This window comes from Chaetodon auriga, chromosome 21 (assembly GCF_051107435.1).
Source record: "Chaetodon auriga isolate fChaAug3 chromosome 21, fChaAug3.hap1, whole genome shotgun sequence".
NCBI classification, from domain to species: Eukaryota; Metazoa; Chordata; class Actinopteri; order Chaetodontiformes; family Chaetodontidae; genus Chaetodon; species Chaetodon auriga.
This window is the reverse complement of record NC_135094.1, coordinates 5,354,879-5,380,432: the sequence shown is the minus strand read 5'-3', so window position 1 is coordinate 5,380,432 and position 25,554 is coordinate 5,354,879. Positions and strand designations below refer to the sequence as shown.

The 25,554-nt window shown below is 43.7% G+C and overlaps 1 protein-coding gene across 1 annotated transcript; it reads right to left on the bottom strand.

Moving 5' to 3' along the window:
• Positions 1 to 583: 583 nt before the first annotated feature.
• LOC143340015 (F-box/LRR-repeat protein 7) lies at positions 584 to 24,636 on the bottom strand. The gene is made up of 4 exons (XM_076761601.1): positions 24,235 to 24,636; positions 19,252 to 19,341; positions 3,175 to 3,792; positions 584 to 2,021 (listed from the first exon to the last, which is right to left on the bottom strand). Exons 1-4 carry the CDS (start codon positions 24,269 to 24,271, stop codon positions 1,285 to 1,287), a joined length of 1,482 nt encoding a protein of 493 aa, XP_076617716.1. The 5' UTR covers positions 24,272 to 24,636; the 3' UTR covers positions 584 to 1,284.
• Between the last annotated feature and the right edge of the window lie 918 nt (positions 24,637 to 25,554).

Sequence of the window (25,554 nt, the reverse complement as noted above, 5' to 3'; positions counted from 1 at the left end):
GTATTGACATGTGACACACACATATTTTATTTTTGGAAGTAGGCTGAGCTGAGACACCAGTAGTTAAAGAAAGCATCTCTGAGCTGGCATGTGGCCACGGGGGGAGGTACGTGGCAATGAGCAAAAAACACAACATAATGGTGGAAAATCTCTAAGGGAATAAAGTCAAGGAGAAGGTACCTGAGACTAAGCTCCACATGGGGAGGTGCTCAGCAAATAATACATATAATACATATACTTACCTGCTGGAGCTGAAGGTGAAGGTTTCATACAGCTGGCAGATGCCCAATTCTGGTCTCTCCAGCACTCTTAAGTAAAGATGAACCCAACTGACATTCACCAGTAGCTATAGTTTTATACAGAACCGAAAATGCAACTCTTTCCCAAACCTGCATTCAGCCAATGGCCTGAAAGCAGGAAGTACCGTTTCCACCCACACTGCCCTTAGAACCCACACACATCGATCCTAAAAGTGGAAAACGACACTTTAAATCCATGTATCCTAGATATTCCTCAGTTACCGTAATGACTCACAAACGCGCAGCAATGACTGCAATGAAGGGTCGAGGGAAAACACGGCCATGGAGGCGGATTTTGAAGAAGTTTATTGGCACAGTTATAGCAGCAATGTGTTCTTGTTTATTTTCAACGATGATCTCATAACAGTTTTTTTCTACTTAGCAGTAAAAAGTCTCGGGCTAATAGTTCATTTACGGCAAATCGGTCGACAAAATGATGACGCTTTGAGCTCAGCTGAAGTGATTGTCTGCACAGTTCCATAAAGTGCATATGCACACAACATAAAGAAAGTGAACCAGGAATATCTCAAATCACCAAATCTGCTTCAGTTGCTGCTCTGTAGCTACATTCTTAGTGGTTTAGTCTGAAGATACTTGCTGTTTATAAATAGATGAAGTAATGCATGATAATGGTTATGTTTCAGGGCCTTAAGGTGATGACCTTTACAATAAAAATATATTACAATGCTTTTAAATGGTAACTGTACCCAGTGCTCAGTGTTGTAGCATGTTGTTACACTGTGATGTTGAAAGAAGTAATATACTGACATACTGCACTTCTCTGCCTTTTTACAGATAAATACGTTAAATACATTCTATGGAAGTATTTTCATTAACAGCCACCAAGCGGATTCAAAGAGACAAATTCTGGCCAGTATTGCACACCAGTTTTTAACCAGTTCTAACACATTGGCCGCTGAGCTCTGCCATTGCAGGAATACTAGAACATCCACTTGTCAGAGGACCAGTCCCAGGACTCCCCGCCTCAGTAGAAAGCGGGGTTTGTGTGCTCGATGACACAGCGCCGGCAGTGGCGTCTGACAAACCGCAGAGCCTCTGGCGACACCTCGCAGTCCTGCACGTTGAGCAGCTGCAGCTCGCAGCAGTTGGCTGCCAGAGCTTTGAGTCCTCTGCCCGTTACGCTCTCGCAGGCTCTGAGACTCACTCGCCTCAGGCCTTGGCAGTACATCGCCAGCTGCTCCAGCCCGCTGTCCGACACAAGCGGGCACTTACCCACATCCAGGGACTTGAGTTTGGGGCAGCTCCTGGCCAAGTGGCTCAGGCCGTGGTCTGTCAGCCCCTCGCAACCCCTCGCATTCAAGTAGCGCAGTCTCGGGCAGTAGCGAGCCACGTAGCGCATGCCCACGTCAGTTATGCGGGTGCAGTGGGCCACGCTCAGGTAGCGCAGGCAGCCCTCCAGGCGGGCGACTTCACGCAGGCCAAAATCCCCTACCAAGCGGCAGTCACTGAGACTCAGCTCCCTTATTGAAGGGCAGTGGAGAGACAGGTGGCGCAAGGCTTCATCCGTCAGTCTGGTACAGCGGCGCAAATACAGATGTGTCAGGCGGGGGCAGTGGGAGGCGATAGTTCGCAAGCCCTCGTCCTCGAGGGAAAAACAGTCGGTCATGTCCAGGTAGTGAATGGAGATCTGCTGGCCATGGAGGGGGGACAGCTGGAGTGAGGCCTCTTGGGTAAGGCTGATGCACGTCACCTTGGAGCAGCCTGGAGGAGGAGGAAGCAGAGTCTGTCAGCTCAAAAACAAATTATTCCTTAAGCTTTTAGTCCAAAATTCCTACATTGAATTACATGTGAGTGCAGTGGTTTTTGAGATAGACCTGGTTTAATGTGATCTGGTCAGAGAAAATGTAGTGAAATCGCCCTTTGTTTGGTTTTCATGAACATAATAACAGCTGGTCTTAAAAAGCAAAAAACTGACACTGGACCTTTCATTTTTGAGCTAATTTCTAACTAAAAAGAGTGTGACCCACTTGATTTGTCCAATTCAGCCCACTGAGGCCTGAGATTTGCTTCATATATGAAACATTTTTCAGTGAAATGGACGGTGTACTTTGTCTCCTCCATCATTTCCATTAATAGCACATTAGGAAGGAAACTCTCAGTGGACAGCATCATTGACCATATGAGCATGTGAGCATTGTCTTAAGACAAACTTGGAAAAATGTGAACTTATCCTTTAAGACAATTTCATTCTTGAGGGTTAAACCCCATTAGGAGCAGTAGCCACTTGAGGGCGCCAGAGTGAAAGCAGCTGTGTTTGACTCCATGCATGCAGTGAGAGGCATGCAAAAGTTTGAGTGCAACAACAACTCCATGAAAACCAAAATTGTAGTCAATTTTCATGGGGAAAAAAAAATCAAGGGCAGATGTCCTGAGCAGTTAAAAAAAAAAAGACTTGATTTCATTATTCTGTGCCTTTTGAATAAAAGCCACAAGCTCTTTAAAGGTTATTTTTACAACAAAGGGCTTGCTTCCTGGTGCTAATGGTGCAGACGTTGCTCTGCCACCGGACTCCTGTCCAAGTCAATGTTATTTGTGTCGCTTCCTTAATGAAAGCAGCAGACTACTCTCCTTACTCACGTTGAGGTAAGTTCTGCTTTCAGCTAAAGAAAGTCTTTCTTCTCCCACATGGGAGCTTAAGGCTGGCAGCGCTTGTCTTGCTCCTCTAATGATTTTACCAGCTTGAGCAGAAATGACTGAGAGAGACCGAAATGAGGAATTCTTTGAGGTAAAGCCACACATGTGCATGATGTAGGGTAGCAGATACTCCTTCATAAAACTGAGTGATCATTAGCCGCCAATCAAGGTTAGATGATTGTTTCTTGCTCTAGAAGGTGACAAACATATTTCTTTTTACCTGAGAGGTTCAGGTGTTCCAGGTTGGGGCAGCGGGACACCACCTCGAACACAGCCTCATTAGAGATGTTGTAACAGCCAGCAACCTCCAGGCGACGTAGCTCCGGGCAGCACTGAGCCACCACGTGCAGCCCCCGGTCGGTGAGCCTTTTGCAGCCGTTCACCATCACCGTCTCCAGGGTCAAACACACGTTCGGCGTGTCCTGGCACAGCCGGTGGGTCAGGACCCTGATGGCACGGTCGACGTGAAGCAGCTCTCCGGTCAGCCGGACGGTGCCCCACAGCCTCGGGTCCCATGCCAGGTTGTACCAGCGGCGGCATACACGTGCACAACGGCACAACTGATTGGTGGGGAGGTGGGAGAAGATCTGCAGAAGGGAGTGATCGGGGAGGAGGTCAATGGGGGCGTGGTGGTGGCTCTTGGACTGGCGAGAGCGCGTGTGAGTGCCGGGTTGAGGGTGGACGACGGCGACGGTCTCTGCGGGCGCGGAGGAGGAGGAAGAGGAGTTGGTCTCATGGCCATTACTGGAGAGGGCAGGTGAGGAGAGAGAGGAGGACTTGGACGGCAGGATAAGACCAGGACTGGGGGTGCTGAGAGTCCGTGTGCTGGAGTCTAAACCTGAATAAAAGGAGATAAGATAGACGTGTCCAAAGACAGAAGAGAGGGACAGAATTAGTGTTTCCAGTCATGTTAATCATCTTGCAACACATCAGTCGGTACACATCAGCAAGTCGTGCAAAAGCTGAGAATGGGCCCTGAATTTTTTTGGATGGGAAGCCAACATCAGCACCATCCATGAACGTGGAGTCGACTGTTCCAGCTTCTATTCAAGGAAAAATCCTCAAGAAACATTTGTTTTTGTAATCAATGATGTTCGGCGCTTTCCAGGAATGCGGTAACTTCGCAATGAAAAGTGTGATTTAACTTTTTGCTGTACTTTCCTTAAATATGACTCACACACTTTTAATTACATTTCCCAGAATGGCTCCTGACATGTAAAAAAAACATGCCCTCAATGACTGTACTGTCATCTGCAGAGGGAGCAGCACATGGTCATCCTGTTAGTTAGTTACCACAAAGGAAAGAGTGTTGCACTTTCATAAAGTTAGGGGACTCAGATGAGACAGATTGAAAGAATTGTGGTCAAAATTACAGCAGCAGAAACTGAGATATACGGACTTTTAGGGGAAAGTTTACTTTAACAGCACATTTCATCACAGGGGAACTCAATGTGCTTCGCATTAAAGTGCGTAAAGCAACAAGTGGCATGAGATTATACTAAATAATAGGCCCTCATAGAGTCATATCTCGAAACCTTCGGATCCTACATTTCCCATAATGCAACCGACTGTCCTTTCATTAGACCCTCCCTGCCTGGCAAATCTTTTGAACTCCATGCCCCCAGTTTGTAATGCAGCTTTCTGTGAAAACGCTCTCCAAGCCCAAGCTGAGATAACCCTTGGGTTATTTTCTCAATACTTGTCAAAGCTCCTTTCAGAGCCACAGAAGACATGACACAGCTGTTTTCACAGGCTGAGCACAACTCCCCTTAAAAGACAACACCACCGATTCAGCCGAGCACAGATGCCGCAGAACGAGAGAGATCTTTTTTCCTTGTGAAACCTGGTGCCTACACCACCCACAATGCAGTTCAGTGGGTGTGTATGCTAATAGTGGCTATCCTTGAGCAGCTAGCCTCAAGCAGAGATGAGGAGCGGGCTGCACAACACAGCCACAACAGGCTTTATACAACTTTTTCCCCCTCATACGCAGTCGTGCTCCCAAAGAACTGTAAACAGACTTTGATATGTAAAATTGGTGGAGTTCCCCTTTAACCAGTGAACCGATGTTGATGTGTTAGAATGGTGGAAGGCCCCTTTAAAACACCACATGCTGTTGCTGCATTACATTCAGGACACTGTGATTAATTTCTTGCTATGACTCTTCAGTGTCGTGTTTCATTCTGAAGGACAGACACAAAATCATCTTTAGCGTTGCTGTTATTCCATTAATCTTAATCATAGCTGGAAATGACATAACGTCACATTATATTTGGCAGCTGTTTGTGGGAATAAGAAAAAGCCAAGAAAGTGGGTCAAAAGGTGCAGGCTTCAACATGACGGTGCCATAGCCACACCAGCTCTTATCACCAATGAAGAGGACTTTCCATGGATCTCGTTATCATGTTTTCTGATGTCGGGGAAAAAACGTGTCACGTTTATCTTCCCGGCATTTGGGCAGCAGTCACGGGGCCTCCACTTCTGATGAACTCTGCGGCTTCAAAGCGACCAGCTGAGGAGTTTGGTGCCGGGGCTGACAATGTACTTTTAGGCCTGTGTAAACACTGAGGCCCTCTGGACAGATGTGCGCTGATTGCCGCCACGTCTGTAGACGCAGCTGTGAGAAGCGCTGGCTGGATCCCATCACTGTGGCGTGAGACGGCGGAGGCCCCTGCCTCATAAGCCCGGGCGTCGGATCCGATTCCCGGGGTCGACCCATCACACTGGGACACTGAGTGCTCTTCTCTGATGCTATCTCTGTCTCCTCTTCACCTCCTCCAATTCGTCTTGTCCGATCTCGAGGAGTTCAATTGGACTGATAGTCATCACTAAAAGCATTTCAAGTAGTCACGAGTATGATGTCACGTACAGCTGTCCAACCACGAGTCTGCAGGCTTTGTGGTCAAAATACAAGGTGTTATTTTTCAAAATAAAGATCATTTTGTGTGTTTGAGACTAATCACTACGTGATGATAAGGTTCATTTGTTCTCAAGATGAGACTATTATTCCAAGATGAATAATAAACTAATTTGACCAAAGGGTTTCACTTATGTACTTAAAGGACCAGTGTGTTAGATTTAGTGGCACCTAGTGGTGAAGCTGCAGACTGAACACCCCTCATCTCACCCTCCCTTTCTTCTAATTTTCAGGAACCTTTTTAGGTGCTCAATAACTTCAACTTTTGACTGCAACGGTTGGACCTTCGGTTTTAATTTCCCGTAATGTTTTTGAGGTTTAAACAAAATTCCGGAGCTAAATTCCCAACAAGCCTTAAATAACAGCAAGATAAAGAGAGAAGATTAGTGAGAGTAGCTCAGCTTAATTTGCTAATTGTCTCAATGTGGTTACGTAGGAACCAACGGAAAAAGTCACTCAGCAGAACCTTGATACTTTGCAGAGAGGCCATGATTACTGCAGTGTCGCCTCATCGTGTGCCAAAACTGCAGCTGAAACCAAGCCGTCACTTTTTAATCCTCTATGGCTCTAATTTGTCTAATCCTGGTGTTTCAGATGCTGTGGAAATGCAAACAGGTGTGGGCTGAAAGTGACTTTTGTTACTTGTTTTTGAGCTGAGTTGAGCTGCCGGGCTCCTTATTTCCTGGAGCAATATTCTGGTCAAAAATATCGCCAAAATTAAGCTTACAATGTCTGTTTTGTGTTGAAACTGTCAGAAAGCGTTGAGTCAGCTCTGAGGACATAGTTTGCAGTGTTTTGATTACATTACATGTAATTGCTCTGCTACCTGCCATTCCCCTTAAACTGTGCTGCACACTGATACAATCGCACACCTACAGTTCCAGTCACATGTCGGTTAATGGATGCTTCAGGCCTGACAGTCAGCTGGTTCTACACAGCGTATGTCTGCATGCTCTTTACAAATTCACAGCGTCCTGCCTGTCATGTGGATTTGTGTGCAGGGACAGACAGCTGGGCAGTGACACCGTCCTTGCGACTGTCCGGCCGATCTGATTTCCAGGCTTTGGCTCGGTCCGCCACTGATGACATCCGCAGACTCGTCCTCTCGGGAACATGTCCACCGATTCACGGCTACTTTAAAACTCGCTCTCGTGCGCCTTAAAATTCTCACTCGAGTCCAAATTCGAGCAGAACGACGAGTCCTGCTGTCCAAAAAGCGCTGCGTGTTAATCAAACTCATTTCAGTCAGCTCACAGGAGGACGCTGGGACTTAATCATCCTTGTGTGATACGGCTGACCTCAGTTTGGGTTTCATGCATCACGTTCTTGTGGGTGGTCTGCCTGTGATTAGTTAACCTTTAAATGTGTAGGATTATTACCTTGAGGTCATCCAGCTTATCTTGGCCTTGGTTCTTTAGCTTAATACAAAGGATTTAATGGTCTGAGGTCATTATAAACACCTCATCTATTTCGAATTTCACACACCTGTCCAAATATGTCATGACAACAGTGGTGCGGGGGTTTTTATGTTTATTCAAGTACACTGCAAATATTGCAAGATTCCTGAGTTAATACCTAGTGATTGTGGATTTATCCAACATGAACTGGAACCACACACTATGCAACACAGAGCTATGCAAACAAGTGGAAATCAATGTATTTTTGCCAAATGTTCCATGCAAGTTTTTCACTAAATAACAAGAAGATTAATGACATAAGGTCACAAATCGATGCTGAAAAATCTGAATTCAAGTATCAATCCTGTGACATCACAACAAAAAGAGTTCTTGCAATGCAAAAATCACAACATCCAGCAGAAGATCAGATTTTCCACAGCGCTGTGTGCAGCCACGACACAGACACATTTCTTGAGTCATTAGCTTTGATGGATGAATGAGGCATTTCTTTATTGTCCAAATCCAAACTTTTGTGATGGATTCTGCACGCAGGAGACAACCTCATCTGCCACTGGCTAAGGAGTAACTTCCAAATTGTGTAATTACATGTGTCATTGATCAGAGCGCTCCAAGGCTGGAGAAACACAGTGCTGCTAATTAGACCACGTCCGCCCCCGTCCCCTCTCTCAGGGTCGCACCTCCACACAGCTGGTGGGCGAAGTTAAATGAAGACAGCTTTGCAATTTCTTAGTGAATTTTTGATAGATAGCACCTGGGTCTCTTTAAGGACACCCAGGTGTCATCTATCAGTGTTTTCTAGCTGAATCCAGCAGCTGTTTGCCTGATCACCACTGACGATTGATGCTGCACACACGAGAAGCACAGCGAAAGTTGCTGACAATGATCTTATGACCAAAATATTCACTTTAATTTAACATTTTTCACACTTTGTCACGTCTGGATATGAAATACATTTTTCCTTCTGGCATCTGAAGAACCTCAACTCGTTTTTCCTTTTCTTTTCTGATGCATTTGTAATCCTCATTTTCCCATATTCTCAAACAACAGACATTTGCAAAGACATACAATCTTAGCAATTAGACACACAGGCCCATCTCTATAGCGAGGCAAACACATTGTTTCAAAGCCAGCCATGCAGGCTCAGTCTAAATAAAGAGCTGTAGAGTTAAGACACAAAAAGTATGAATGCAAGTTTGCCAAGCATAGCAAAAAAAAAAAAAAAAAAAAATCAGATGAAGCATATGACTGCACCCAAGTAAGGAACAAACAATTCATGAGGCACAGAAAGCTGAAGGTGAAATCCTCAAAGCTGGAATCACATTTTACTCTGAAGTGCATACACACCTATTAAATGTAACTCTCTTTCTTACTTCTAGTATGAATACTAATATAGTGACAAACTGTGTCAGCAGAAAAGTTCACTCTGAATCTTGGAAGCAATCGTAGTAGACAAAAAAAAGCCCTCTTACTGGTTCTGTAATAGCTATTTCCATCTTGCAACTGTATCGCATGTAAGTGGCCCTTAAGTTGAGAAGTCTACTACAATTTCCAAGGACAAGAATAAACTTCATGCTTAAATTACAAGCCAACATACATGAGAAGCCATAGACATGCTATGGATGAAATCATAACAGCTACTCAGCTTGCACGATGACTGCAAACTCTATCCGCTAACAAGGACCGTCTGATACGATCGAAAGCTCCAGAATAAGGTGGTAAGTGCACCTTGAGTTAGGAGTGTGCAGCGTAAGCGTACCTGCAGCTCCAAACTCTGAGCATGAAAGAATAAATAACTGTCTTGTAGCTCTCAGTTCCTGCTGGAATCTGTATAAGTCAACCAGTGGTGTCGTGTTTTATATCTGTATCACTGCAAACCTATCATTAACAGTACAAATACCATGCAGCTGTTAAACTGCTCTTGAAGGCAGTGTAAGCGCAGATGGTGGAAGATTCAGTTTGGTTTAGGAAATCAAAGGAGAAACAGTGGAACATCTGGTCTTTAGCCTGGACAAAGAACAACGGAACAGTGGTGAAATGAAAGAGAAACTCATGCATTTTGAATGTGCATATAGCCACAGCAAGGCATACTTGGCTGAAATCATTTGCCACTAATACCCAAATCTATGCTGATCCGCAGCAGTGCTGCAGCAGGATCCCATTAACATCAACTTAGCCTTACTTCTGAGACACATCTGGATCATGCTTTGAAACCAGAAGTTTAAAGTAAATCAATCGAAGTGATCACTGAAAAGACAGGACGAAGAGCCGCAGCTGGATGTTCGGAGTGATGTCGCCTTAATGGCAAAAACCTGATGAACTTTCAAAAAAAGCTACGCACAAAAACAGATTGTCGGGAGTCATTCGAGGGCCTCTCAAAGAAAATAGGGGCAAGAGGAAAAGAAAGAGGGAAGATAAATTGGCAAAGGAGTCTGCAGACTTTACCAGAGACAGAGACAAGTGCACAGGCAGGGTCAATCCAGACTTTGACGCAGTCTGGTCATAAACTAAAGCTACAGGGATTCTTTTCAGGATCTTGCAGCGCTGTGAAGCTCTGCTAAGACCCTGTCTGGAGCTCGCAGGATTATTACTGCTGCATCTGGCAGAACAGACCAATCCATTACCTCAATGCCATTAGCCCTGTGACATGTTCCTGCTCTGCAAGCTTCGCTGTGCTCCTCCCTGCCAAGACCGTGACAGGGTGGTGTTGTGCATGTGAGGGGATCAGAGATGCTCGTTTTCTGCTAATAAGTCCGGAAATCAAATCCCATGGTTCAGCGTAAAGGAAAAAAAAAAAAAGGAAAAAGGCATCAGCTAATAAAAAAACAACCAGGCAGCAGGGACTGAAAGAGAATCAAAAGCACAATTGATTTATCAGCACTAAACTGTTACGTGCTCAACTTTTTTAAAGGGAAGCATCCGACTGAGAGGCAGAACTCCTGGGATAAAAAACATCTGTCTGTCTTGGGTTTTATTGAATACATGGAAGTTGATATTACCGTACAGTGTGGCGGCTGGGCTATCAGCAAAGCCTTCACTACAGGAAGGTCTTACGTCACTGGACAACCTGAAAGACAATAGGGCCTGCTGGTTCCTTTACAATGTGCACACTTGGACAGGAAACAGACTTCTTAGCGCCACACAACCCCCATAACTGCACTACTTCTGGACTGCAGCTATTCTCACACTCACTCAGTCTTGATATTCGGTTTTGCAGCTCGTGCAGCGACAGATTTGGACATACGTGCGCCAGAAACTATACACGACTAATTTCCTCAAGGGGGTTTTCTGCCTCTTAAAGCCCTTCTGTCAGTTCAAAAGACACAAACGACTCTGCCCTGGTTACTTTCTAAATCCTCAGCTGAGGAGGACAGCAGACGCTCAGATATCTTAAAGCCAAATTTGAAAGGCGTGATCGACTCGAAGGCACTCCTTCAAAAATGAGCATTTGTGTGTGTGTGTCTATTCATCACAGCACAAATTTTTCCAGAGCAGAGATGACAGCTCAGATCCAAAAGCAATTTGGCATCATGCAAAACTGATCCGGCCTTTGGCAAATCACTGACACTGAAGATGATGTCATTCTTTTGCAGGTTGTTAAATCAGGATGTCAAAGTCAGAGTATGAGAGTCATGTGCGTGAAACGCCTTTCTGCAGAGTTTGATCCTTTATGGCAGCAGTGTGAGAGGAGGGTCGCCGTGTGGAGCGACAGTCGTGTTAAATGACTGTGGAGGGTAACGCTGGCTCCACGCAGCACCCAGAAGAAGTGCACATCAGACAGGAATGGAAAAGCGAGCGCTGGCCTGAACGGTTGATTTGGTCGTGATGAGGAGCAAATGTAATGATCTCATGTGGTTGAAGCAACAGAACAAGGGAAGTGCTGGAACTTTTGCGGTTAGAAACTCCTGACAAGAAAAGGGTTCGCTTGAACTCAGAAAGAGGCTATTTCATCTCAACCGGTGGACCAGCCTTTAGAGGGGGGAGAAACACTCTTCGATGAGGTTTTTTGAGTAAAAACACAAAAAATTCTTGCACAGAAATCTTCTATTTTTTGTGGTTTGTAAAGACTTGAAAGGAATAATTTGAAGTTTGAGTTCTTGTGCTTTCTTGTTGAAAGTTGATAGAGAATTGGTTCCACTCTCATGTCAGTGTGCTAAAGCTACAGTTAGCAGGTGATTATCTGACGTTAGCAGACTGGAAGCAGAGGTCGAAACAGCTCATCTGGCTCTGGCCAACGCTTAAAAAACACGAGGCTAACAGGCTGCTACCTGTACCTACCGTACATTTTTCCATCTTAAATAACTGTCCTGAGAACGAAATGTCAGGGGAAACTAGCTCAGAAAGCCATTGTAACTCGTGCTAGCATGTTCTTGGCAGGCTAGCGTGTTAGCAGTTAGCCTGTCAGCTACAGTTCTTCACCACTGACACGCAGCTTAGTTTTGCTAGGCCAGTTTCAAGAGTCTCACAAGAAGGTTGCCCACCATCCAGTGAGTTTGTATTTTCAACATTCTCCCCGTAACAAATTTTATTAACGGCTGAGCCACTTAAGTGTCCCAGTACCATGATGGCTATCTGTGATCTGACACGTACGATGTTCCTGGATCAGGCCTGAAATGGAACCTGAGTCATGAAAATGGCAGAAGGTTTGATGACCAAACTTTTGAGAGCGATCTTTCTCCTGCATATGAAAGAGCCAGGTCTTAGCTTATTTGCAACCACAAATTCATTTAGTTGTTCATGGTTGAATTTAACCAACCAAGACCTCTTCGAGAACGCTTTAGATTTTCCCCTCATTTTTGTGCCATTGCAGCTTCAGCCACAACTGACACTTCCCTGCTTACGTAATGAAAGAGCCCACAGAATGAAACCAGGGGAGGGGAAGTCCAATGTGTCAGTTCAGTTGGTTCACAACTGTAGTCATATTGCCACATAAAAGCACAAAGACCCAGGTGTATCACAGTAAAAACATCATTCTGGAGCCAAAATCTTACAGGAAGCAAGCGTGCCTTTCGGCCAGGTGGCGTCTTTCCCAACTCCTGTCAAACACGCTGCTGTAGTAGAGCAGAAAAATGCGACCCTGTTGAAGAAAATGGCAAAAGCATTCAAAACAACAGGGCCGGCGCTTCCTGCCCGAGACGGAGAATGAGAAGACAGAGCAGTAATCAGAGAAGAGTTATGAGATGGGGCTCACTGAACTGCCTTCACTTCGCTTCCCCTCCTCCTCCTCCTCCTCCTCCTCCTTTGCTAAACTGCTTTCACTTGTTTTCTTTTTTCTTTTCACCGCCTTGTTCTGTGCTTTTTCGCTCAGATTTCCCTGCTCTAGGAGCGGTAGGGAGGAAGGGGGAGGAGCGAGGACAGCTGATGGAGAAAATCTGGGGAAACTAGCTTTGGCATTCTTTGCCTCTCTGTGTTCTCGCTTCACGTAGACAATTTCCATCGAGGATTAGAAGTAAAGCGCTGATATTTCTCATTGCAGTTGCTATAGGCTTGTTGAAAGACTCTTAAAATAACTGCGGGCTGCTGCTTTGTGTCCTAAGTCAAAATGGTGAAAAGCACTGCCTTCTTTTATAAATCTGACAACAATCTACACCACTATTTCTTCTAAATCCTCCCTAAGATAGTCAATCACCTGCCAAACATTCCCCTCCAAAAACAGATGCTTCATCATCGTCATCTCCGCCAATGTGAGAATTTCAGAGCTGTAGAGCAGCAGAACAAATGAGGCAGTCTTCGAAAAGACCAATTTGTGTGCCTAAAGTGAACGAAAGTGGGGGACAACTACTTAAAATCTTCTCTCCCCAGTGAAAATGTCCCAGCGACACACACAAACACCTCACTGCAGCCTCTTTCATATTTGGCACGGCAAAAGTCAACAGTGAAATACTATACATCTGCTTGAGTAAACACAAGTAAATGGGTCATCAGCGCGCGAGCTTCGTTTACAGATGGAGTGTGAGGGATCTGCTGCCTTTGGGAGGGCAGAAATATGAACATGCTGGAGACAGGAGCGTTGTGGAGGGGCTGTTTAGACTGCACGGCTGACCCTGACGCTGCCTTCGCAACAGCTAAGTGCGATTACTGTGAATTAAGACTGATCAATATTGGTAGAGTGTGTTGCTATAATGTGATTACGTTAATGGCTGTGATTCCATCATTGTCTTCTCCAGCCAAATGAAAAAACATGAGGTTTTTAGTAGCCAGAGTAATTGAGAGTGCCTGTGCGGGTGTACAGAGCATTTCGACAGCAAAGACACGGGTAACTACAACTGTGAAATTAATGTCGTGAGGCAAAAAGTAAAGTATTTCCTTCTGAAATGTAATGAAGTACAAGAGGGAAGTTGCGTATCATTAACATGGGGCCACTCTGCAGTGAAAACCACAAATTTGGTGCTTTAGACTTTTTTGACTGACTGTTTATTTTCATGTGTGAGTCCAGATTTCTCCGTCCTCTTAAAGAGTAACTTTACACCCACCCTCCGGTCGTTTGACCTTCTCACTTCGCTGCAGTGATGCACAGGTGCACTGACATGACTACTGGCTGTAGTTAGACATGTGACAGAGCACAAGTCTGACCCCACCCAAAAGGTGAAACAGGCTTTTAAACCACAGAGGGTGGTGAAACATTGCTTTTCAGCCTGTTAAGTTAGTCTTAAGTCAGTGAAGAACTTCTGTCTCACCCTTCTGGTGGTAAAAGTAATCACCCAACATTGACTTATGCTTATGACGCCATACACCGCCATGCTCCTAGCTGCTGTACCCTACCCTTCAGCTCTAACAAACCAATCATTGTTGCTCATGTAAAACATATCACCAGTGCAGGAACGTTACCGCAGACACCTTGTTTGACAAAGGTTTGAATGTACTGGATGTTCATTCAGGTGTGAAAGATCCACACAAGTTAAACCACAAATTATTGTCCACTTTACAAATCACTGCTGAAAGATAAATCCTTATCTTATGATGTGAGAATGCTTTGGTTAGGCACAAATATGACTTGGCTAGGTTAAGGAAAAGATCACAGTATTTTTCTAAGGTTTAGTCAGAATTTAGTTCAAATGACAGCTTGTTTGACATGCAAAGCTGAACAGGCGGATCCCCATGTTTACTTTTCTGCAGGATATTTTAAAACTTTCAAATTGCTAACATGCTAATCTTTAAGTCAGGGGCTTGTAAATCATCCTACATGCAGAATGAGTTGTCTTCTATTATGATAAAACGACTAATTGACGTGCCTGGTGTCCCATGATTGGGCCATACCATAATTGTGCGGTCTAATCTTGGCTTCTTGTACAGTGAGGCTGTAACGACTTAATGCAGAAAACAGAGATCTGTAAAGAAGCAGAATGTTGTACTTTGATGAACAGATGGAGAACTGCATGTAGATCATGTTTACGGTGTAATCTTTCCAGTGTTTTCTGGTGCGGACAGACAGAGTAAGACTTTCCTCCTCACTGTTATCACTGTTTCTTCGGTCCTTCAGAAAGGAAGTCAGCATGTTCATTGTTCCCACCATTCCCTGTTTCCCAGCTACCTTCCTGGTGCCTTATAAATGGGTGAAGGAGCTGACCTTGAAGCATGGCTGCTTTGACATGATCAATGCCCTCGTGAGTCTGCGTTACATCAACGGCTAAAGTTTGGCAAAGGCTCCAGCTGATACAGGACGATCAAACCGGTTTTGAAGAGTCACACAGGCCCAACATCTCAGGGTGTTGTTGGTTGAGCTCCTGCCATGTCTAAGCCACATTCCTAACGTACCCTGAGTTCGGCTGTGCCAAAGCAAACCCTTGAGGCCCAGACAGGGTCGCAGCGTAACCCCTGCTGGGAGATACTCAGTTTCATCCCACAGGAAGGATTTACTGTCCGGGACTGTGCCTTTCTGTCTGCAGCTAATAAGCAACTCAACTGGGTCAGGCCACCACAAGCCCGTCTAAATAATAAATGAAAACAGAGACACGTTGCAAAAACTTGCCAGATGACTGCCCGGCTGGGTTTGTTTTCAGGAGGAGAATGAGTGAAACTTTCTAATGTTGATTTTGTGGGAATACATGTTGGATCGGTGAAGGGAGACAGGCAATGGCCTACTTTCCATCTGTACGCTGATATTAGGGCTGGACCATATTTCAATATTATGATTTATACACTTTAAAGCCTCTATGTGTTTTGAGATGATTATAGCATCTTTCAGATTCTTCTGGGGGCATAAATTTTGATTTGCCGAAAAATGAAACAATTCTGGTTGGAACTGTTGCAGCAGTTCATTCTCAGCGGCTCTGGTTTGGATCTTACACGCGGAGCTTTAAAGGGAGATTTTGTATCTTTTGAAAGAGGAAATAACAATCTTTCTCTTATAAATGAAAAGTTGAATCCATAAGCATTAAAGCGTACTATTTTTCAATTCAGTGCACTCCAGGGTTTTGCAGATACAACCTTACTTGGTCTGGTATGACGGCATTCTTGGCTGTGTCTGACATGGGTCGATGCTCTATAACGTCAGTTGTCGTGTCAAAATATGGAAACGTGGGACGACTGGAGATGAATCATTTTGCTTCTTTGCATCAAAACAGGATTTTTTTCAGTTTTCTATTGGTGGCAGATTTGTTCGACCGAGCGAGACCAGCCGTCCGCTTTCATTCATTCAACCACCTTCTTGAAAAGGTCAGTGTTAGTGATATTTATGCATATCCAAAAACCTGTTGATATCCAAGTCTTTCATAATCTTAAACTGACGGTAAACAAACTGCAGTAAAATCCCCAACTGAGATGCATATTCTAAATGTGCTGTACACATGTCCACAGAACACTGAGTCCACTCAGACCGAATATGGAATATCCAAACAGAACATGCTGTTTACATGACCCATATCAAATGTGAACATTGTCTTTGGAACAATAGTGGAAAATTAGTGTGTATGTAAATGCGGTCGACAATCTAGGAAATGACTTTGTTGTCTTTTGTACTTTTAACTGGGAATCACAATATGTTGCTTCATAAGATAAAACCAGGAACAAAGTTGGCTGACATATGATGGGAAAAGTCCTTCATTGTCTTTCTTCTGCTATTTGGTGAACAGTTTCTTTGAAATTGTGCATAAATACATGTTACCTCAATGTATACATATACAGCGAATGATGCTTGGACTTTCCCGAAAACGTCTTGTTATATTTTGATGTTTGATATAGCGGTGAACGATCTATCTAAATAACTGTATTAGCGCAGCAGTGACTGTGCTGCAGCATGAGGACGCTGTGTAAGACCCTAACATGAATACTCCCAGTGTGTGGTGGGGAAACAGCCCAGACTGCTTCCTGATTAGTTTAGTGGACCACAGGACGAGGTGGGCAACGGCTGTGTGATCTGCCACTGTGTGTGAGTATGTGAACGCAGCTATGCATGTGTGCGTATTTGTGTGTGTATGCATGCGTGTGTGTCTTTTTAAGGAGGGGGGATTTGCCTGTGGCCGTGGTGGTTCCAGACCATGTAATTACTCCCACTTAGCATGGAGAAAAAAATAACAATTTCAGTCATAACACAGGAGGGAAATTATGGTCGGGAAGCCACTGGCCATGGTCTATGCTATATATTTCTATCTGCACAGGTTGTTCTCCAAGCAGACACATTCAGGACAATTATCAATTTCCCCAAAATACTCTGGGTGCACTTCCAGCAGCTCCTCAATGGAAGGAACCAAGTGAGTCAGCATTTCCAGCAAAGTCGAATGAGTAACGGTAATCTCCCTCGTCCGAATGCACGGTCACAGGAGGACGGTACATCCCAGGCTATATTTAGTGAGGTTAATCAGTGCATTAACCTCACTAAAACAAACTAATTGACACACATCTTGCGTGAAACCAAAAGCACATCTGATGTCTCGTTCGCCTGGCGCTTTGTTCTCTCTGCTCCTTTTCTTCTCGCTCTGAGAAACACCTTGAAATCTTCGGCTGAGTGACACTTCTAAACACAGGCTGAACTGGTATTTGTTTTCTTGTGGGCAGCTGCAAGCCACAAGAATACTACATTCATCATGCCAGAGCAAATTTAAGATTGGTGATGACAATGCATGAGAGGAACGGGCTGAGTATATATGTGTACATGCATGCAAAACAACCGGTGAGTCACCGGTGAGCTCGGAGAGAGACACAGATACCACATCACAGGCTGAGGGAGGCTGTGATAACATTTTTGATGAAAATCAATGAGTCAGCAAAGACTTCCACCGGGTTCAGGGCTTTCATTTTTACTGTCTGACTCATACTATTTCAAAATTTTCTGCCCAAAATACACTCCCAAAACCTGTTAAACCCTGTGAGATATGTAGTAAATGAGCTGTAGGATGCCATATATTGTTATTTATTAGCCAAAGCATATCCAAAAGGTGCTAATGAGTCTGCTACACAGAAATGCTTAAAGCGGCAGTAATCAATATTTTTAATAAATCAAATTATTATGTGTAACGTGAAAGGAGTCGCTTGTGTCAAATCCACAGGGAGTTAGCATCCAGCTGCGCAGCTCTACTTAGCACTTTAGCATCTTTCAGCTCAACTTCAGTTTTGTGATTGTTTTGATTCACTCTCACGCCTCTTGTCAGCCTCATTTCCAGCAGCAGGCAGGTGTTCACAGTGATAAAGCGCTAAAAATCCACTGTACACTACCGACCCAGCACCAAACAGCAGGCAGAGAGTTAGCGACTAGCTGGTGAACAAAGTGGAGCACTTAGCAGCTAAAGAGGCAGAAGTTTTTCCTCAGGAGGTGGTGGAGACCAAAAACAGAGCTAAGAGAAGAGTGAATATTAGACTGCATTTATGAAAGATGTATGTGGTGATGTTGCTCTGTGTCTGGTGGATATGAAACCAAACAACTGCTTGCTAACACATAAGCTAGGCTATAACAACATTATAAGATAATATGTTCATGCTGTGTTTCTGAGCTTGATGTGCTGCCCCCAGTGGCCAAAATGGTGCTAATGCAGGTTTAAATGTAGACTATAAAGTGATATCCTACAATAAGGTACAAATGTTTGTAACCTCAGCATTGCTTTTTCATGCCTTCTCATCTTTTTCTTTTCTGTTTAAAGGGGCTGACCCTTCTAAAACATTGCTCCATAGCACCACTAGTGGTGAAGGTGTGGATACAATTTTTATTTTAGTTAAAACAACTTTTTCCTAGAGAGCCCAAGCTCAAATTCAAGGTTTTACGAGACAGAGGAGATACTGGAGTACTTTTAAGCCATGACGTTGAGATATTTTGTTCTGTTCTTTCAAAATAAAAGAAACCTGTGCTCTGACAGATTGTTGAAACTGTATCAGACAGATCTGCATTTAAGATATCTGCTGACAGGAGGCTTCAAAAGGCATCTGTCAGCTGCAAAGTATTTTTGAACCATTACAGCGAGCATGCAGTTTACAGTCGTAACACACACACTCCTGATAAAGAGGAGTAGCTCCCTGCAGACAGTCTGCCAGGGTTGAAAGATTGCCTGGACGGGCAGGAGGCTGGGGAGACGAGAGGAGCAACAACAGCGTCTGTGCACAAGGTGAAGCTCTCTTTCCCCATTTTCACTCCCCACACCTTCTCCAGCAAAATCCCTCTCGCCCTCCTCTGTGGAGCTCACGTACCTCCCTCCCTCCCTCCCTGGCAGCGCTTTGAGCCTGATACGACCACAGTTTAGATAAGCATTCTTCCACAATGAGAAGCCAGAAGTGTTTTGTTTTTTTTTCTCTTCTTCTTCTTCTTCTTCTTCTTCTTCTCAAACAAAGCCCTCGAAATGCCTTTGGTTTCTGGGTTCTGATGGGAGCTGTGAGTTTGTTTTCAATTTAGGGTTATCCCAGGAACACGCAGGTTTCTCTCCAAAAATAGGCACTACAGAAAGTGGATGGGGAGGAAAGAGAGGGGTGGGAGGAGAAGAAGAAGAAGAGGAGGGAAAGGAGAAGGGAGGGGAGTTTGGTTAATGAGCACCAGATGCCTTACCTTCGGTGGTAGCCACATTCTTTGGAGCTTTAGTTGGTGTATGATCTGTGCTCGAACTTATGTCAGAAGAGATGCTTGAGCTCCCTTTACCTGCAGGGGAAGGAGAAGAAAAACAACTGCTGGGCCACAGTATAGAAACTCTGAGATGATAAACTGCAGTCATGACGTACCGGTTTTAGCCGTTTCATTTGAGAGAAAACTCTCTTTATGCTTAAATCTGTCTGTCACAGATAAGTTGGAATTGCACTTTGATGATGTATTAAATATGGTAAGGAGGTATTAAGTGTAAGGAAATATAAAACCCATCACTCTCTGCTTTCATGACTTTTATGTTCCTCAGTTTTGGATGAAGGGTTAGCCTTGGCCCATGCACAAAGTCTCTGCTGGTTTGTTTGAGTAAGTGTCCATTTTTTGCTATTTGGAAGAAGACTAAAGTTTCCTGAACTCCCATTCAGCCTTCCCTTCCACGGAGGACGAGAGAGGAAACACTCCTGCGCGACATGCAAGCAATCACTGTCTTTAACGAATGATTTCAATTAAATGCAGCATCAGCCGCATACTTCTTAGGTTGTGCAGTCTGCACAACTGCCACATGAAAGTGCTTTTTTATGAAGTTCAAGTGAATTTACAACTCTTACTTTATGAGCTATCCTTGTATTATTAGATTTAGGATTTGGATTTCTATACAGGAGCACAGGAGAGCTAATTTCTAAGAGATATTCTTTGAATGTGAGCCTCTGTTGCCAGAGCACAGCAGGCCTGACTGCCGTGGTGACTGCAGGCTGCCTGTGGAGTAGTTGTTTATGGCATTTCATTCCTCTGTCAGATCATAAATGCAGCTTTGTGGCTTTCCTGAGACTAAGTATTCGCCTTTCACGCAGCACGACAGGCCGAAGAGGTGTTCCCAAACAGTCACAGCCACATGCACATAGTGCAGCCACCTAAACAGACAAGACAGTCCCGAAATAAGTCCTAAATATGAAGGCTTGCGTAGGAAGGAAAAACACAACCTATGACTCCAAACTCAGCTGCACAAAAGACACATGATCACACAACAACATATAAAAGTATTTTAAACCAATGCAGCTCATATGGTATGAGCATGCATGACATTTAGTGGTGACATCACTGAGCCGGCACATCTGCTGCGGCTCCTCCACTCCCCAGAAATGACTCAGAATTTCATCAGGAGCTCGCAGATGTCAACCTGAGACCGCTTTCCTAATATCTAAGCAGAGCAGGAAGCATGAGGCTGGGTAAACACCAGCAAATGCACTTTAATATTTAGCTGGTTACAGCATTCTTTTCCTCAGCGTGAGGGACTCTGCAGGGCTCTTGGTTTGACGCATATGTGGATCTGTGCAAGGCGGATTGTTTTCTGTCTTTCATGGAAAAACAACTTTCAGAAAAGCTCCTGCTTCCTGTCTTATGCTTATATAATGTGTTGCTGCATAGCTGTGACCAGTGTGTAATTAATTGTGGAGTCACACTTGAAAACAGATGTGGACAGACCGACTGCAGAATTCTGCACTTCTAACTAAGATACTTGTCTTAGACTCCACCAAAATGATGACACCACAAATGGCCATGCTTTCCTTTGAGAAAGAAGAACACAGTGCTTTAAACAAATTCAAAAACTGAGAATATTAAAGCTACTTTAAGTTTGATATGGTCAACGTTTTCTCAGCAATTCAGTGTATTTACATTCTGCGATTACCTCACAATGTACTAGTTTTCGTTGTTTGTGGCGGAGTCCGCCATTGCCAACTATATTCATACTCCCCACCTTCGCATGAGAATGATTCAACAGAAACTGCAACGACAACTCGATTAATCAGTCTACAGAAAATTCATTTGTGACTATTTGGATTATTTATAGAAAAATGCAAATATTCTTGAGGTCCTGCTCCTCCAGTGTCAATATTTGCTGGCCTCTTTAGTCAGTCAACATTGTGTATACTAACTTCTAAGCCCCCTCTGATGCAAACCATTCACTAGGCTGCTGTGGGTGATTTTTTTTTTCCTTAGGATGGCGAAGGCACGACCCACCCAACATGCCTCTGGCTGGTAGTCATTGCCTTCATGGGATGTGTTGGTTAGGTTTATGAATGAGGACTGGTTAGTGTTGGGGTAAGAATATCAAGCTAATCAGAGGCAGAGTAGGGCAGGTCATGCCTTCACCACCCTGGGAAAAAATATCTCCTGTGGCCTGCTTTCCCTGTGGGTTTACCTCAAATAACAAGGCAAAAATAAATATGGCCTTTGGAATACTCAATTAATTAAATTAATAAGAAAGCTGACACAAACTACTCAAACAAAAAATGCGCTTCCAAGTTCATACAACCTTGCGATGCTACATCAGTGCAGTTGGGGTTAGAGAGATAAACTTGTGCATAAATCTAGAGTATGGATAGTGTAAATAATAATGAGTTGCAGCCCAAAAAACAATGTGAGTTTGTTTGGCTGCATTATAAACAGCAAACATTTACCCATCTGGAGTATTTCTGAGAGAGTAGCTTCAAATAGCCACTAGTACCTACTGGTGCCACCAGACCACTGAGGACTGAAATCTTAAGGACCATAACTTTAAGATGCAGTGCTTTTTTCAACCGAGATAAACTGTGCATTGACAACCTTGAAACCCCTGAAAAAACCCTCATCTGATGATCAATAGTGCTTATATTTGAAGTGTTTTCATATATCCCTGCACTTAAACCACAAATTGAAGCTGCATCAGTGATAAATCATATCAGGAATGTTTTCAGCATTAGTCCTCATGAGCATGCAAGCCTGATTTTAATTGGGGGAGTAAGCCATCAAAGCTCATGTTTGCACCAGTAGTTAAACTGCGCTTGGAGTTTAATGTCTGCGTTTCATGTTGTTCACCAAAGAGGTGCAACGTTGCCAAGCGTTAACCAACAGATACTCTTCTATCTTGCAATGAAAGGGAGAATGGATGCTTTGTGAATCACTAGAGATGATTACAATCTGCAGAGCCTGCATCATATTTTTCCCCCTCGTGACTGTTAACCTGAGAGTTATATATATATATATTTTAAAAAAAAAAGGTTTGCATGTTGCAAATCCATCTGCAGGAGGACTCAGATCTGCGACAGAATCCCTTCATGCACCTTAACAGGCTGGATTCCAAGGTGGAGCTGGCCCACTTTGTTATTTCTAACGTCATGAGCTCCAATCTTTTCTCTGCAGCTATTGACTTAGGAAGAGAGCACACTGGAATGTTATTTATACAAACATTTCTGCTCTGGAGGCAGGAGCAATGTCTTGGGTCGAGTCGGACCACAGTCGAACACAGTCTGAACGAGTAATGTTGAAGATGAGAACTTAGAGGCTAATATGAGGGCTGATATTCTGCACTAACTGAGCGAGGTGTAGCCGTGACTATAGCAGTGGAGGTGGAGCTCGTCAGGGCTAATTAATGCCATGGTTGGAGATTTTATCAAACTTGTGGAATGTGAGTCTTCAGATATGGATTCAGGTTTTTGTAATACCACAAATATGTTCTTTTCCACGGATTTAAGCTGCATTCCAGTTAGGTGAAACTGAACTTTCTGAATATATCTGATAGCTGTGAGATGGACAGTGAAGGTCTGCGTGGCCATCAGCTCTTCATTACTTATCAGTTTTTCAGCCTCAGAGACAAAGACTGTCCCATTATTGATATTGAGGAAATGAGCCAAAAAAGACTGTTTTCAATATTTCTTATCATTGATTATTTTCTCTAATAAATATCTGCGCCTTTGCAATACTCTGTGTATTTTCCTTATGATCAGAATCTCTGCTTTGCGAGTCAAAGTCAAGTTCATCATTTAGTCAACTTGTCCTCCAAGAAACCCTGGTTCTTTGACTCCACCCAAAGACAACAGTCAGCTGAAGAGAAGTCAAAAATACACACTGAACTCAAAGATTGCTGTTAACTTTGCAGAATAAATCATTTTTAGGTGCATCCAGTGTAAGGGACCGCCTGAGGAGCGGCTGTTTTCTTGTCAGCATGGCATCTTTTCACCAACATAGCTATTTAGTGTCTTTGCAGCGTGTCCACTCCATAGTTTTGTTTACATGAGGATCATATGGCTTTGACCAATACGCACAAAATGGCTGCCAAATCAAACAACAACAGGTTGAGGGGCTGTGGACAAAAATCCCTGGAATTGGCTCTTATCAAGATAAGAAGTGCTCACATGCCCAAACACTCCTGTCCTCTGACCCACCTCTGCCAAACCTGCAGAACACACTTTCAAAAAGCTGCCATAAAGCAGACCATTTGGAGACGAGTGATGATCTCGCTGCCCTGCCAAGTCAGCTGAGGTGATTTCTGATTGAAACTGGATCTCTGACTGCTTTAAAGCATCGCCTTTGCTTCTGACTTGAAGTCAAGAGGTTTGAGGAGAAACTGAGGCTAAAAACTCGAGAGAAGTGGCTGGAAAGAAAGCAGCTGAACTCCCTTTTGTTTCAGCTTCAAAAGTTTGTGCTGTCCTGTTACGAACTTCATCTTTAAAAGTGTTTAAAACACCACCACCAGATGTCACTCTCAGTTTTATGTGAAGAAAAGAAACGTTGCACATCTTTAAAAAGTATAAAAAGCGGTCAAATAGTGAAACGTTGCTCTCAGCTCCGAATCCTTCACACACCCTCAGAATCTGCAGATTTTTAAACGGGGTTCGGAATTAGTCCAACTCTGCACACAGAGACAACAGTGAGTGTGAGAAAATGAAACACATAAAGGGGAATAATGGCAGTTTTGAGTCGCTCCCTTAAATTAAGACAGAAATCAATGGAAGCGTCACAAACTGCTGCATTGTTTTCTGTTTTCGGCTGAGTTAGACAACAATGAGAACAATTAACGCTACCGCAGCAGCCTTTGTGGAGTCCAGTTTGATTAAAAAAAAAAAAAAGAGAGAGACTTCCTTCTATGTGGAATTCCAATAAAACGTGTTTTAAAGTCGTAATTCCAGCACTTACCCTCGCTTCCATACTGTTTTCCATTGTTCGCACCCATTTTAAAGAATACATAATCTATGCGCAAACCTCGGTTTATCAAAAGGAGTTAAATTCCAGAGAAAAGGGCAGTCTTTCCACAAAGATAGGCCAGACAGGCAGAGTTTTGTGCAGGGCCGCTAGCTCTGACTCCAAATAGTTAATCCAGATGTTGAGCAGAGGACGCCTCAGCATTACGCAAAAACCTAGAATCCGGACTCGAGCTTCCAGCGGTGCAGACTTTCTATATCTGAACATCCACAAACACACACACACAAACACACACACGCAAAAAAAATCCCGATTCGAGGAGTTTGGAGCAAAGTTTTGTGAAGTGCCCTAAATGGTAAGCAGCTGTTTATCAGGCTGAGTGCGGGCAATCACAGCGGCCAGACAAGTTTGAGAGGACGCGCAGCTCCCGTCCACTGGATCTGGATTTAAAGAGACCGCAGACCAGAGAGGAGCTGTGCATGCTTAAAAAAAGAGAAGTCAAAGAGAAGCCGAGACTGTGACTCAGATACTGTGGAATCACAACGGATTTCATTATGCAAATGCCTCGAAAAGGAGACGCACAACGCTCTGTTCTCAGTCTGCAGCTCAGACTCTGTTTACTGCGTGATGGAGTGAAGTTTATGGCAATTTAGACTTTTTTACATTCTGGAAACCAATATTGCACTTTTTACAACAGTAGTTCCCAGTTCATGATGATCAGATGATCACAAGACATAAATCAGCTATTATTATTATTATTATTATTATTATTATTATTATTATTAAGGCCACCCAGCAAAGTAGTTTTAATGAGCTCCGTCTTTACCAGCTGCAGCATTAATATATAACTTTCCTGATCCCACACTGGGAAAATTAATTAATGCATCACTAATTATAATCCAGCAGTGGTGGAAGAAGTAATCAGATCCTTTACTTCAGTATTCCTGCAAGTGTCAGGAAAATGTACTTAAAGTATAAAAAGTACTGTCCTCTGTGACTGCTATACTATGAGAAATGATTTAAAACCAATGATAATTAATAATCATCCTCACGTTTGTGAAACTGGAACCATGAAATGTTTTCTCTTACATTTTCGTTTGGCACTTGAAGGATATTTTGATGCTCATACTTCCGTACTTTTACTTCATTAACAGGGTATTTTCATTGAGGTATTGCTACTTTGACTTAAAACATGTGAGTACTTCTTCCACCACGGCCCTACAGCGGCACAACTGAAGCCATGACGTTATTTTCCATCTTATATCTCGTTCATATTTAAGTACTGTGTCATCGCAGGTGTGACTTCCACAGATT

Bases quoted from the DNA above. Each gene is read 5' to 3' on its own strand.
- LOC143340015 (XM_076761601.1), bottom strand. From the start codon at position 24,271: ATGGGTGCGAACAATGGAAAACAGTATGGAAGCGAGG. The intron at 19,342-24,234 runs GTAAGTGCTGGA...CTTCCCCTGCAG, and splicing joins AAAACAGTATGGAAGCGAGG to GTAAAGGGAGCTCAAGCATC. The intron at 3,793-19,251 runs GTAAGGCATCTG...CCTTTTATTCAG, and splicing joins GAATGTGGCTACCACCGAAG to GTTTAGACTCCAGCACACGG.